The sequence below is a fragment of the Electrona antarctica genome (assembly GCF_951216825.1).
Source record: "Electrona antarctica genome assembly, chromosome: 9".
NCBI lineage: Eukaryota > Metazoa > Chordata > Actinopteri > Myctophiformes > Myctophidae > Electrona > Electrona antarctica.
Genome location: NC_136790.1, coordinates 25,314,375 through 25,330,577, shown reverse-complemented (window position 1 = coordinate 25,330,577; position 16,203 = coordinate 25,314,375). Strand labels below are relative to the sequence as shown.

The window sequence follows — 16,203 nt, the reverse complement described above, 5'->3', positions numbered from 1 at the left end:
GAATGTAGAAGAATTATTATTTTGACCGACCTTTGGCTGCTCAAATGGTGGTCCGTGGCTCAAATGGAATAAATAATGGGCCTTGATATGAAAAGTGTTGAAAACCACTGGAATAGAGTATAGCCGTGGAGAAATTTAGAAACTGAGAGAGATTGCAGACAGATTGCAGAATTTAGTACATGGGGTGTTGGTTGCGGTTGTGTTGAAAAAAGTCTGCCACTTCCCAGCCAAATGTGCATATACGCTTACATGCAGCCACCTTTCTCTGAATAAACCTTTCTCTCTCGGGAGTAGCAAATCTAACATCCATGAGTTTAAAGAATCTCTGAAACATTTTTTCAACACTTCCTATCAATCGGTGCCAGACTGCACTGGTTTGCCTGCATTCCTTCCTGTAGAGTAGAGTGAGTTCCTCTCTCGTCACTGGAGTAGTATTGTTGTTGTTGTTAAGTTACGTAGCACTCGTGGAACCATTACTGAGTGACATTGACCTATAGTAACCCATGTAGGCCTTACTGCATCAGGGTTATAAATTGCCTTGTTACATTGCTCATCAACATGCACGCGCACGCACGCACGCACGCACGCACACACACACACACACACACACACACACACACACACACACACACACACACACACACACACACACACACAAACAAGTAATTAGGCCTAGGCAGCATGAAACAAGATTAACTGCTGCCAACATTTATTATAAAGTAATAATAAGTAGTAGCCTAACAAATAACCACAATGATTGATCCGCTGCTGCTTTATTCTTCTTACATATAGGAAATTAAAGTGTGTGAAAGACAAGCTATGACTATTTACGGAATCTCATATTTCTTTCATCCAACAACTTTTCATTTGCTTTTGAATCGCCATGTGTAAACATTGTCTGGGAGTGGGTCTTGCTGGAACAGTGTAAGCTTCCTTCCCTCCCAGAGAAAGATGAGATAAGGAAGTAGAGGAAAACGTAGCTCTCTCTCTCGCTCTCTCTCTCTCTCCTCCGCTTCACCACCAAGCATCTCTCTCTCCACATGTTGACCCACGCAATCCTGATTGACGGACCCTAGGACCTTCCTCCGAGAGCCGCCGACCAATTGCGCGACGAAGCAGGGACGAGCCTTCAGAACCAGCCTCTTTATTTTCACTCCTGTGTAGCAGCGCACACGCCAGCAGTCATGTGATGGTAATATAGTACAACTCCACCGCCTCGCTGCTCCTCAGTCTGAACGCTGCTGCATGGCGAGTCTCAAGGGCAAATCATGCATTAGTAATTCATTACACCGTCGTATGCAAAGGATAAACTAACACGCGGTGTTGCATTTGGGATTCTATTTTACTGTCGGGGCAAGGTGAGTTCGGAGATGTATATATATTTTTGCAAGATTTGTGTTTCTATGTGTGTGAATTTAATGTTGGGTGTGTGTGTGTGTGTGCGCGCGCGTTTCCCCTCTTCTGCCATATGCTGCAGCATGCAGCGCAGCTTGGACGAAAACATGTTTACGTTGTGAGCCGCGCTTACTCACGCGTCCTATATGTCCAAGGGGCTTGGCTGGACCCTTTGCCTCGTTACATATAAGCATAGCCACAGCCTTAGGGCAGCAGCATGCAGTCATAAGTTTGCGAACACCTGCTGCAATTATACTCTTTAAATGAAATGAATGAACATTTTAGGGAAATGAATGGGGGTTTTCTTTTTTTGATATATGATGCATTTTTTAGACTTGTAGGTTGCCTTGTCAATACGATCGTAAGATTTTAGCCTACTTTGATTAGTTATAGCCTATGCGATTATGCAGTGAAATGCCTTTTTTTGGACATGAATGCATAAACTCGTTTTTTTGGGGGGAGATAAACAGGCCATGTAATCCCGTAAACGCATTGATTTGCAATAATAGCATATTAATTAATACAAATAAATTGTTACCAAAAAATTAACGAATGCACAAACTCACAAATGATGCACGAGCCGCATGCTGAACCTAAGTGTTTTCCCACTCCAGGTGAAATACAGTAATTTGCAGTGATTTACTGTTTTGTAAGTGTCCTAAACACTGAGCATGCAGGTGATTTATGCAGTGGAGTGGAGCCCGTTAGGAGTGAGTGCACCACCATATTGCTCATGGCTGCCCCACGCGGTGTATTGTGTTTATAATGTTGACAGTTTCTTAGGCGGGTTACTGCCGGTCACTCAGGCTAGGGGCCCCTGGAAGGGGGACGACCCTGACCGATGCTCCCTAGCACATGGAAATAACCTATTATGAATTCTGATTTATGAGCATGTTAATTGCGAAATGGGGGGAAATGACTTTACATCCTGTTTTCATTTTGTCATTTATAGCTGCTGCAAGCTTGTGATATTATTGTTGTATTATTTGTCATTAATGCTCAACAACATGTGCCTAATAGGCTTTTATGACAAGTTTTACAATGAAGATCATATATGCTACCATACAGTAATAAGGTGACCACATGTCATGTGCAGTATAGGCTATAAGCACAAGTACTGTGTCAATTGTCTTGTAATTATTTTTACATTTGGTTGTGACTGACAGTATAGGCCCAATGGAGTGTGATATGGTGTTCACTTTAAAGTCAACCTCATTCAACTTGAACTTGAGAATGACAATGCACAATTTTAGAGCCAATGTATAGAGATTTCATATCAGCATTTGATGTATTTATGGTGGCTTTTTGTAGTTGGGGGGGGCACAAGAAGAATATATTATCAGACACCTTCTCTATCTTTGTTTACTCTTGTTTAGACATATCCTGCCTGGAGACCTTGAATTCTGCTCCCGCTTACATTTCCATCCTGAGGGAGAACAACAGGTGTCTCGCTATCTTTCCTGACAGTGAAGCGCGACCTTGGATGCCAAACCCTCTCAGGGTTCATCTGGTCCTGCTTTCTCAGCAGCAGGAGGAATAGTTCTCCCATCAACGAACTAACAAAGATTACAAATTTGGTAATTTAGAGACAAGAGAGACCACGTTTTTGGCCCTGGCCAGGGATGGTAGACAATTTTCCTGTGAGCGAGGAGGAGACCTTTCTGCTGTACAGTGGCTCCCCGCCAGCCTACTATCTATCTAACATGGTAACAGACTCGGGGTCCTATCAGGTAATGCCCTCGCACTTTTCTGAGGATGACCTGAGCGAGTCATCAAGCCCTCGCTCATGCTCAAGCCCAGACTCGCAGGTTCTCAGCTCCAGTTATGGCAGCAACTCCAGTGTGGAGAGCCAGGACAGCGTCCTGGACTACCTGCTGAGCCGCACTTTGGACTTTGGAACTGGCGCGACGTCTTCCACGCCACTTCCCACGTTCCTCTGGGACTCGAGGAGGGACGCACCCACCGGCCAGGAGACCATGAAAGAAGAACATTTAGACTTCCCCATCTGGTCCAGTGTGGAAATGGAGGATCCACTCGGAGCGTCCTTCCAGCCGACGCTGGAGGAAATCGAGGAGTTCCTGGAGGAGAACATGGAGGTGGTCACCATGAAACAGGAGGCGCCAGGGCTGGAGGAAGTGCTGGGCCTGCAGGGCGCCGGCCTGGGCCTATGCAGGGATGCGTCGTCTGGGCCCAGGCTGGAGACAGAGCCCAGCCATTCAGATCAAACTGTCCCCACTGCCAACACTGCCATCACCGAGACCAAAACCACACTTGTCACCCCAATACACAAATCCAACACAGGGGCCACAATGCATGACGGGGCCAAGAAGATATCGGCCAGCAAGTCCCAGTCGCCAGAGAGTGGTGATAGCGGTGGGAGTGGTGGGATGCCGGTCATCCTCCAGATCCAACCTATTCAGATAAAGCAGGAGCCCACAGTGACACCTCTTACCCCGGTGGCCCAGACCCCGCAGCCTGCCACCGCCGCAGACATTAAAATAGCACAGCTGCTGGTCAACATCCAGGGCCAGACTTTTGCCCTGGTCCCCCAGATTGTCGCGTCCCCCAGCCTTAACCTTTCTTCTAAATTTGTACGTATTGCACCAGTGCCCATTGCTGCCAAGCCGCATGGGCTCGTGGGCGGGTTAGTCGGCCAGGGAGCAGGGATTCTCGTCGGAGGTCAGAAGTTCCAAAAGAACCCGGTGGCGGACCTCATCAAAATGCACAAATGCACTTTTCCTGGCTGCACCAAGATGTACACCAAGAGCAGCCACCTGAAGGCGCACCTGAGGAGACACACCGGAGAGAAGCCTTTTGCTTGCAACTGGCCTGGCTGTGGATGGAGGTGAGTCTTCCATTGGTACACTCAGAAACCATGAATTTATGTGTATATTAGCACCAATGGTGGAAAAAGTACTCACTTTTTTACTTGAGTAAAAGTATACAAAAGTAGAAATAGTAAGTAAAGTCAAAAGGATTTGTAAAAGTCAAAAGGATTTGTATCAAAACTTACTGTACTTAAAGTAAAAGTACTCATTATACAGAATGTCCCATTTCAAATGCCACAAATCTTTTGAAAATATCCAATCTACAAGCTCACAATGTGTCGCGATAATCGCTTGTAGATCGGTAATAATAATCCAAATGTACAAAGTAACTAGTAACTAAAGTTTTCAAATAAATATAGTGGAGTAAAATTACAATATTTGTCTCTGGGATGGAGTGACCTAGAAGTACAAGTATTGGAAATTGGAATTACTCAAGTAAAGTAGAAATACCTCAAAATTGTACTTAAGTACAGTACTTAGTAAATGTACTTAGTTATTTTCCGAAATAATGTGTATTTTAGCACAAACTAATCAGTTCACTGGGTGACAGCATAATACACGGATGTGTAGCAACTAAAAATAATCACTGCAGCATTACAAAGCTGCCATAATTGTATCTGTTTATGATTTTTTCTTATCTTCATAGATTAGTAGGCTACTTCAGAGATTGAGTCATATTTACCACTGGTTACATAACAGTTTGTCAGAACGAGCCTAAACAACAGGCCATCCCACCAATGTGCATGACTTAACCTCCGCTCAGTGTCACATATTAGTTTGCCCTACGTGATGTCACATTACTCTTGGGAACCACAAGTCTGGTGGAGATTTTGACATGTGAACTTTGGGTGGGGGGTTCATCAATTAGCACCAGCCTTGGAGCAGAGATGCAGAAACCCACCCTCATTCCGCTGTTTCACATTCACACCCCTCAGAGCAGAGCAGATAACACGACTGAGGAAGATGCAAAGCAACTCTTTAACATACCTGCTATCAGTAAGTTAACGAAGAGGCAAATGTTTACTGACTCTACACACAGCTATAAAAGTTTCAGATAAGGTGAAAAGGAACTGATTTGTCTCTGAAGATTTGGAATCTCTTTTGTTTTAATGGGCTCTAGAGACGAGGTGTTCTTAATTACTGCCTAGCTGCCTCCAAAGTGTTAATTGAAACAATAAATAAACGTGTTCACTTGGAGAATCATGCTGTTTGTCAGGTGGTGAGATTTGTGGCATGCAAGAATAGCAGAGGTGTCATTTTTCTGCTGGTGTGAACTAAATCTAGGACGGAGCATCATGGGGGCCAAGTCACATGGGCACAACTTGGGCACCTCCTGTTGTGACTCGACAGCTGTGCTGTGGCAGCAGCCGTACAGCACGCGCACGTGTGTTTGTGTGTGTGCGTGCGTGTGTACGTGCATGTGTGCGTGCAAGTGTGCGTGCAAGTGTGCGTGCAAGTGTGCATACATACAGTATGTGTGTTTCTGTATCTCAGTCTGTAAAACTCAAATAGTTTGGTGCTGGATCTATCGGTAATTTGGAACTCAGTGTGTCACAGAGAAAGACAGCCATTGGATGTATTTGTAGCTATAGAGCACCGAAGTCTGACGTCACTTTCAGTAGAGGGCACCAACACACAGGTTTATAGGTTTTTTATTTGTATTGAAATCTCCATAGGGCGATTTTATGTCGCTTCATATAAGAACTGTGTTTGAAAAATAAACCGACCACCCCGGCGTTTCTGTCAGGGGAGTGGCTGTGCGTCGTTAATGATGTTTCTAGAGAAAATGGAATTAATGTGACCGCAAAAGCCTTGAAACTACATATGAATGCAATGTCGCTGAGCATATACGTCACGCCCAGCTGTCAACATATTGCGTTCCTGAGATTCCTCGTTGACGTAAGCTCAGCTGGTGGTGACTCGACTCGTACTAACCACGATACATTATATATCAATAAAATAAAAATAAAAATAAACGTAATTAACGTTCAGTTTATGTTGTGCGACGGGCTGCGGGCAGAAGCAGCCTACCCGGAAATGTAGTCTCTGGGTTGTTTGGCTCGTTTCTAACGCTTATTTTGTTACTCTTTGGGTATATTTGTACATTTCCACCTTCAGTCGATGCTTCATATCCATATGAGTGAAAAGGCCGGGGGGATCGGTTTATTTTTCAAACACAGTTCTTATATGAAGCGACATAAAATCGCCCTATGGAGATTTCAATACAAATAAAAAACCTATAAACCTGTGTGTTGGTGCCCTCTACTGAAAGTGACGTCAGGACTTCGGTGCTCTATAGTTGTTGCATTCAATATTGTCTTTGTTAATGTTCATTAGCCCAAAGGTTAAACTCAGAACCAGCGTTGGGTTTGCTGGTTACCTGAGGACACGGGGTCACAGATAGTGAGAGTGACAGTGTAACCTTTAACTGAAAGCCTTTGACCGGGAAATGATTTCTATAAGATAGACACACACTTGACTAGATATAACTGGTATGTTCTGACATGGCGTCTGTATGCATGTGTCCACCCGTATGTTTCCAGGCGTTTGTATACCTGTGCATGAGCACGTTAAAATGTGTCCAAGACCATTACATAAATCAGGACTTTTTCCAGGCACAGCTTGCAGTCTCAAAGGAGCCTGTTTAGATAATCCATTTGATCATGTATAGTCTTCTTTTACAGGCATGTAGTGGGGAATCAATAGTATCCCTTTAAAAGCCCAGTGTCGGTCCATTTGCAATGACTTTGGTACCAATCTGGCAATCTGCCACTTTCCGTGTATTTCTAATGCTGTGCAAGCATGTCTTTAATACATGAGGGAGCCAGTGAAATGTGTGCAGTAGTTGTCCAGTAGTTGTGCTCTTATCTGAATACAAACGGCAGAATTTATTTTGGCCCAAAGAGAGGGTGAGAGAGAGAGAGAGAGAGAGAGAGAGAGAGAGACTGTGTATGTGTGTGTGGGTGTGTGTGCATGTGAGGACCCCCTCTAAAACGAGTTGATACAACTCAAGGGGCTATCCTCTAAAGAAATAAAATTTCAATATATATATGTGTACGGTACGTGCGTGTATTTGTGAGAGAAGTTGCGGAACGAAGCGAGGTGCAGAGACTATTTGAGACAGGGGGAAGAAGTACAGAAGGAAGAGAGAGACAGATTGAGTGAAAAGAGAGAGAGAGGCCTGTTTCAGTTTTGCACACAATCACATGAAGGGAGCAGCGGTGAGGAAGTGGAGTGAACAAAGGCTAAGTGTTGAATAGTTACCATGACTGTGAGCTAGGAACGTCCAGGCTGCCATGCTGCATGAAAGGACACAGACAAATCTCTCAAGGTTTAGGCTGGAGGCAGCAAGTGCTTACAATACAGTAAGCACTGTATTGTACAGTATTGCACAGTGCTGCACTGCATATCAATCGTCGATGTTGGGTGGAAACCTTGTATGTCCAAAACGTGTTAATGTACCTTTTATTGGTTTACTATTAATACAACTCACAGGCACACAAGCGAAAATAGCAGATCTAGAAGCTCTCGTCTCAATGTGAACCGTTGTGAGCTCTTATATTGGCTATTTTCTCTACTTTTACGCAACACTCTTGTGCGCAAGGTTACTGCCCGACAGCAACAATATAGTACACATGCAGCCTCTCATATGCATGACCTATCCTGATTTCTGCCTTTGGCCACGTGTGCACGAGAATCTAATTAATAGGTATTTGCTATGGATGTGTGCTGTCAATATAATACCACCAAGGGCAGGGGAAGGCTGTGCTGTACTGTATGCCATGCTTTCAGGCTGATGGCTGGAGGAATGAAGCCAGGTATTATCTCAGGAGGGTAGTAGGCCCACGCCCACACATACACACACACACGCACACGGGCATAGCCGCACACACACACACACACACACACACACACACACACACACACACACACACACACACACACACACACACACACACACACACACACACACACACACACACACACACACACACACACACACACACGGAGTAGAACAAGGCATGAAGCCAAGAGAAACATCTACCTAAAGTAAAAGTTGTCATTGTGCAGAATGTCCCATTACACAAGCTCAAAATGTATAAATAATCTTTTGAAAATGGCCGAGTTGTAGATTGGCTATTTATAGCCGAAATATATTAGTGTGTTTTGTATTAATAATTAAAATCTACAAAGTAACTATTAACTAAAGTTTTCAAATAATTGTAGTGGAGTAAAAGTTCAATATTTGCCTCATGACATCCAAGAACATTGGAAATAGGCCTACTCAAGTAAAGTACAAATACCTCAAAATTACACTGAAGTACAGTACTTAAGTAAATAATGTACTAGGTTACTTTCCAGCACTGGACGTACATGATCCCCACAGCGGCTGCTGTTTTTGTGGGAATGTGACTCCAGCTCCCCCACCTGAGCCAAGTATGAGCTTATAACTGTGTAATAACATTACATAATGTGTCTGTGATGTTCACATTACATTGTAGGCCTACATTTAGAATTCCAGACTTTTACTTATTATACCCCACGGTAAAGTTCTCCCACCAGTTCTCAATTGGGCACGGTAATATCTTAGAGTATATATTAATATATACTCTAAGGGTAATATCCTGCACTCCATATACTGATCAGACACTCTGCCAAGAAAGTTTTATTTGAAGTTGTATTTAAAGTTTTTATTTATTTAGACTGAAAGACAACACAACTTCACTATACAGTAAAACCATCATACAGTAAAACCATCAGTGTTAATGCAAACTAAGGAGTGCAAATACGGTATGTACACTCTCAGGGAGACACAAATGGATAAACTAACACTCAGGATGTTACTATGCAATGTGCATAATATGCAAACTATGTACTATGCAAACTCTACCTTAAATCTGTTTGCTCTGAATTTGTATCGGGAAGTATGTGGTTGATTGGATAGTTATTTTTAGTTTTACTGTCAGCATGGATATCTTTATTGAAAGTAGCTATCAATTTATTGAGTAATTGGTGTTATAGCGACAAGTGATCCCTAAAATACGTAACTATTGCTTTGATCTCTTTGGGTCGTAACAATTGGCTCGTAAAAGCCATGTTTTATTTTCAGATGATAGCTATTGGAACGGGTTTTACTCCCAGCTCTGTTGCTGCTTAATTACAAGACAAGATTGCATCGTTTCATCACCTTGTCAGTTTTGAACCACAGAGCTAGTCTGGGTATACAACACAGACAATGTCACTAGGTTGCTGCCTGGGAAGAAACTATTGAGCTGTTGGCTCAAGAGCTTTAGACGTACAGGTTAGCAGGTTTCCATTTGCTGGGCAAGGTGGGGAGCTTGCGGTGGCTCTACTTTTGATATTCTCGCATCTCGCAAGGGGTATGTTTTATCCCTGCTTCTGGTCAGACTGAATTACAGCCTGAGCATGCCTGATATGTTTGATAATATCACAATTTAACAATGTAAATCATAAATGTGTTTTAACCACATTAAAGCCCTGCATCCCGATTTTGGGGTGAAATTAGCAGATCTACCTGCTCACAACATCAAAATGTAAATATTGTTAATTTTGACAGCACATTTTTTTTTAGTTTTAGTCATTGTCTTTGGAATAAAATTCCATTTATAGTTTTAGTCATATTTTTGTCTAGTCTAGTTTTAGTTTACTAAATCTACAGTTGATTTAGTCGACTAAACTAAATGATGACATTGTAATGCCTGCTACTTAGCTGCATGCTGGAAATTGCAGATCTATAAGCTCACAATGCGTTGTGTTGCGAGGCATTGTGAACTTGTACTTGTAGATCGGATATTTCCGGACACCCAATCGCAACCAAGCATAAAATGGCATGTCTTAGTTCTACTGCACCTCTTCTCTAATAGTCCCTCACTAACATTTTAGTCTTAGATTTTATTTAGTTTTTATTTAGTTTTCGTCAGTGAAAAATGGTGCGGTATAGTTTTAGTCTACGGAATGAACACTGGAACTACAGTAGGCCTATTGGGGCTGAGAGCTTAGCAGTAAACATTTGGCATGAAAAGAACCTGTCTTCAGCTATTGTGTATGCTTTGGGAAACAGGGAGCTGCCAGCATTGAATACAAAATAACAGAGTGAGAGCTGTGGAGAGATCAAGGTTTTGCATATGATTGCAGTATGCAGGGTTTTGAACAGGCTCGCTAAAGGCGATACGTGTCACGATGAAAGCTTTAAGATATCCTTAACCTGAAATACAAATGATGTGTTTACTCTACAGATAAATGTTTATTTCACATCCAATTCATTTTATTTTACTAGTAGACCGAAAGACAATGTTAGACCGTGCTTTCCACCTCTATGAAAACTACCGGTACATCAAAAGAAATGCCTGTTAAATATTGATGTGATATCCTTGTGTTGCTATTTCTTGTTATTGCCAGATATTAATGTTTTGTCCTCTTCTTTCTGTCTGTGTGTTCCCCAGGTTCTCTCGGTCAGATGAGCTTTCACGACACCGGCGGTCCCACTCGGGGGTCAAGCCCTACCAGTGTCCCGTGTGTGAGAAAAAGTTTGCCCGCAGTGACCACCTGTCAAAACACATCAAAGTACACCGATTTCCACGAAGCAGTCGGACAGTCCGTGCTGTGAACTGAACCCTTGCCGGGATCACTCTCACATTGACATAGGCCAAGGGAAGCACGGTGTGTGTGTGTGTGTGTGTGTGTGTGTGTGTGTGTGTGCGTGCGTGCGTGCGTGCGTGCGTGCGTGCGTGCGTGCGTGCGTGCGTGCGTGCGTGCGTGCGTATGAGACATTGTAAGTTTTGATAATGGTGGAGTATGAATATGTATGTATGAGCACGCCATGCATTTTCAGAAGTGACATTCTAATTTATTGTACAAAAGAAAGAGAAGAGTTCACAACATCTCTGTTCTCAATGTTGCTAAAGGTTGTTGTTTCCGTTGGTGCTTTTGTATGTTGTACTCCTTGTGTTTGTTTTTCAGTTCTGTTTTTTTTTTATCTTCTGTGCCAGTGGAAGATAAGATAAGATAAGATAAGCTTATTTTCATTCAATCCAAGTTATGTGATTGCTTTGGTTATAGCCTTGCGTCTGTGTTATACCTGGACAAAAACAACTGCCTTTTATCTTTTTGAAAGCTGCCAATGTCTCGGACATTCCTCATCTTATGCAATGATTAGGGAGTCAGGCTGAGGTTTCTGCTGAAGCTCTGTCTCTGTTTGGTTCTGCCTTGTGACTTTCTCCCAGTGAGGTTAGAGGCCCAGTCCTTAAGTCCCACAGTCATTTGAAGTATTACAACAGTCCTAACAGCAGAGAGAATTATGTACTGTAGGCTACCGTTGGTCCGTTGCAGCGGCAGACAATAACTCTCTACCGGTCATGGCTTGCAATCATAGAGCCCCACAACATCAGTCGCAAGCAGAGTTTCTGTTTCAAATGAACATACCGGTAGCTACAGTACATGGAATGTTGTTCTTTTGGACTTGGGCCAAGAAATGCCTTTGTCATTCAACTAAAGTTTGATGCACAATTGAAAGGCAGATAACTATTGTAATATGTGGATAATTATGAACTACTGATATCATAGCAAAGTAAGAAAATGTCATTATAAGCTAGTGGGAGCTATACTCTCTAAGCTACTCTAGAGTTTGAGCAACTTTGTAAACCTGCTAAGACTGACACAAGGAGGAGATGGGGGATTTATAGAGCAACACAAGAAATGCAAAACTGAAACAAACTATAATTTAAGCGCACATTAATGATTGTTAAACCGGCCTTCCGATCAGTGTTATGTTTTGTTATTTTTTATTTTATTTTTTATGTTTTGGGTCGTATTATCACTTTCCTGGCCTTATCCTATCACAGAATCCTTACCGGAGAGCCAAAATGCATGTAAAAAGAAAATCATGTACTTATCAATGATTTATTTTTTGATGCAGTATCAAGTGACTGTAAAGTGGTTTCTAGTTTCATAATCACAAGAGTTGCTATGCAATGCAACCCCCTTATAATGAAACGGCCATGAAACTGAATGTCTCAATTTCCAATTATTATTATTATTATTATGCTAATGAAGTCACACACGATCTGCCTCAACTATGTTAACCTGTTACTGGAATACACCCATGAGCCTTCTGCCCTCTGTTGACAGTACATTAGCATTGAGGACACATGAGTGAACGCAAAGTATGGTGCTGAATATCCAGAAGAATGGTCTTCTGGAAAATGTAGTCCCAGTATCCCCTTGTGAGGCCATGACAAAGTTGTCTCTCTCCTTGTTTTGTTTTTTGTTTTAAATATCCTGTTTGCTCTTGAACATTGCTATGTATATCATGCCCTGTTGTGAATATGCAGTGTTGTGAGATTACCGTCCATGCATAAATTACATGTATGTTCATCGACAAGAAGCAGGGGTACACAATATTGTACATCATTCCTTTCATTCAATTTTTGAATTATTGAATGCTTGTTTGAACACAGGTGTTTTATCACATCCTATGAATGTATGTAAATATGAGTGTACATAGCTACATAGCTGAAGAACACACAAAAGACTATTCTGATACCAATATCTTAAAAGTCGATGGTCGTGAAGATTTTGTGTACATAACGTTTCAGTACATATGAATATATTATATATTTTTCTTTGTTCTACCCAAGATGCATTTACAAATAAAAGTGAAAAGAAATGTGTGCGTACATGTTTTATGAATTTGTCATCGGATTTCCTCCACCTTGTTGTTACTGATATGCATAAGCTGTGAGTGTGAAACCTTGGCAAATTAATTTGCATCAGAGAGGAACATAATACATGTGATTCATTACAACTGCAGTGCGGTAATGTCAGTCGTACCAAGTAAGTTAGTTTAGCCAAGAACAATAGGTTTTACAATTTACTTGTGACAGCAAGTTGCCATGTTTTTGTTAAAGCAGTTTGCACCCTATTTGAAGCAGATCAGTCTTGGGCATCTGGATAAAGTATCTAACGTTTCTGCAAATTTGTTGAGGTTCGTTACCCTTCCAATGAACTCGCTGTGAGCACGTATGATCTTAAAGTTGATTTTAGACAGGTACAATTTCCATACCTTTGCATACAAGTATACAAGCCCTTGTGTGGTGTGGTAATTATCTTCCGGTTTAGCTATGAAAGCATGTGAACTAGCCATCATGTGAATCCAACAGGCTGTAACACTTACTCATTAGCTAGGGGCTGCTTTCTAGACATCTATTCATGAGCCAGCCAGCTCCCATATTTCCTAGTATTCTGTAGAGAATAAAGATACATGGACTCTTTCAGAGCACATATTGCATATATTCTGAACATACAAGCCATGCTAGTGAGTAATACACAGTATACATATGGATATCATTTTAGATTTCCAGCCTTACAATTTACATAATTTCCATTTAGACTGCGCCGCCCTGCTTGCAGCACAGCTGACACATCCAAGGGAGGCAACAGTCATCATCACTGCATCTAATGTGCCATATGCAAAAGTTGCTGACTCATTGAACATAAGGAGAATGTCAAGCTGATTTTATGACGCTGGAGCAGGGTGTCTTTAAAATACTAAGCCTAACTGAGTAATGGCTATGGCATAGAAATCAAAGAGGGATGTGGTTTGTAGTTTGTACCTGGATAATGAGGTACAGAGAGAGAGAGTGTGTGTGTGTGTGTGTGTGTGTGTGTGTGTGTGTGTGTGTGTGTGTGTGTGTGTGTGTGTGTGTGTGTGTGTGTGCGTGCGTGCGTGCGTGCGTGCGTGCGTGCGTGCGTGCGCGTGCATGCGTGCGTGCGCGTGCATGCGTGCGCACACGTGCATGCGTGCGTGTGTGCGCGTGCGTGCGTGCGCACACGTGCATGCGTATGTGCACATGCACATCAATTTGGGCAGTTATTTGTGGTGATCATTGGGAGGTGGGGGGTGGTTTGCTGGGCAGCAGCAGCAGCAACAGCTAATCCGTCCCATATGACGTCCCCCTCTGTGGTAGCATTTACCTTGACATCCACTTACAAACATGAAGCCATACCTCCTACACACCTGGTTTAGGTCATGGAATATTGAGGCCTGGTGCATACAGGGCTGATGTAACTCTCAGAACCAATGTCTTCCAACTCACACAACATTTCACCAATGTCTTTCTTCTTTCTTTTTGATATCGGCAACACATTCACGTTCATTCCCCAAATGGAATAAACTATTTCTCAACCTGTGATATTCTGGAAGAGTGTGTGCTCAAACAGCCTGAAAAGAGGTTAAAGGGGAAAACCACCCATTTTCAACATTTTACTATGTGATTAATGTACCTTAGAGCTGTTGTGTGGAAATAATCAAAAAGTCCCCCCATTTTGTGTTTCCTAGAACCGAAACTATGAAAAAAATCATTAACATGGTGAAACACATCTTGATGACATCATCAAGATGTGTTTCACCATGTTAATGATTTTTTTCAGACCTCTAGTTCTAGGAAATACAGAATGGGGGAACTTTTTTTTATTATTTCCACACAACAGCTCTAAGGTACATTAATCACATAGTAAAATGTTGAAAATGAGTGGAATGCCCCTTTAAGTTAAACCAAGAAGTTAAAAGCACGATTGCTGATAATGAATTAAATTATTTTTAATTCTACTTGGAGAGTGCAGTGCCTTGATCGCTCCTCCACGTGTCAACTACTTTGAGAACAAACGTAGCTCGAGTCCCCTGCTCACCCTGCGGGTTTCTGTGACCCCATACTGTGAGTCTGAACGTACTCCATAACATCTAGTGTCATATACAGACTATACGTACACATGCAGTATATCTTATCAGTGTTCCCACTGGCTTTATGGTGTTCAGGCAGCCTCAAGGTTACATGTCGATGGCAAGAGGTGTTTTATGTTTGTATTCAGTTCAGTGAGCCAGGACAAAGTAGATTGCTGAGCATGATTAACTGTTTTTGGAGAGTTCAGTTGTGAGCTAAAGTACAATTTCTGTAAGCAATCAGTTAGTCTGTAGTGTCTGTCATGAGGGCAGAGGCAGTGGAAACATTTAGCACTATCAAAATGTCTGACATTACACTGCTGACAATATGCATCAAACATTAACTGTTGCTCTTCTGTCCATTATTCTGCAAGGGAATTTGGACCAATTTGGACCATGCCCATACTGTACCTCCGTCTCAATATGACTGTCCTTGAATCCATGGGACCCCCCCCCCCCCTCCCCCCAGAAGGCCAAATTAACAAAATGTCCGTTGTGAGTGTGAAGGCAAAGTTAAACAATGAATTTTGAATGCAACTGCCTATATGCATGTTCCTTTATTGGACAGTCTATAAAGCCACTCCAGCAGTAACTAGAAAAAGTTCTCCTTGGAGCACAGGTCTCCGCCAGGGCAGGTAGGTTATTTTGGCCTCCTGGTGGCGCTATATCAGGCCAATGTGGAAAAGGTGGTATTTCCTCCCTGACCTAGTGGGAATGTCCATGCGAAATGTCACAGAAATCGCACTCTGCTTTCATGATTTGCGGCATTTTGTTCAAAACGGACCAATCCTACAAATATTGAAGTTAATGTTTGCTAATTAGGATGGAATATAAAATATCGGACAGTAATCCCAGTCTGCCTAAAGTTTAATGCTGGAGTGTTTCATTACCTGAAAACTAACAAACTAAACAAAATTATAAATATAGTATTTCCACGTAAGACGCCCTCAGGGCGAGAAGTGACTCACCCTAAAGGGCGAGGTTGCATGCACACATCCGCCTGGGTGACGGCAGACTGCTGGGCGAGCCCTGGCGCTTTGGGATAGGGGGTCAGATCAACATATGGAATTCATTCTGTACTAGCCATATACGTTTCTTGAGCGTACAGAGCTTGATGAGGTCAGATCAACATATGGAATGTCAGAACAGGTCAGCTCCATATATGGATATCTAAGGGTGGCAGTGGGGGCAGTGTCATGAGTGTACAGGGTTTGATGAGGGCCCAGGTAGGGCCGGGCCTTA

The 16,203-nt window shown here is 42.5% G+C and overlaps 1 protein-coding gene across 1 annotated transcript; it reads left to right on the top strand.

Moving 5' to 3' along the window:
* The first annotated feature begins 1,206 nt into the window (after positions 1–1,206).
* On the top strand, positions 1,207–12,887 carry klf15 (Kruppel like factor 15). The gene is made up of 3 exons (XM_079509615.1): positions 1,207–1,358; positions 2,772–4,240; positions 10,688–12,887. The coding sequence occupies exons 2-3, from the start codon at positions 3,018–3,020 to the stop codon at positions 10,854–10,856; spliced, it is 1,392 nt and encodes a 463-aa protein (XP_079365741.1). The 5' UTR covers positions 1,207–1,358; positions 2,772–3,017; the 3' UTR covers positions 10,857–12,887.
* Positions 12,888–16,203: the final 3,316 nt, after the last annotated feature.

Excerpts from the sequence above, each read along its gene's own strand:
- klf15 (XM_079509615.1), top strand. The coding sequence starts at position 3,018 with ATGGTAGACAATTTTCCTGTGAGCGAGGAGGAGACCTTTCTGCTGTAC. Across the intron at positions 4,241-10,687 it reads TGGCCTGGCTGTGGATGGAG|GTTCTCTCGGTCAGATGAGC; the intron begins GTGAGTCTTCCA and ends TGTGTTCCCCAG.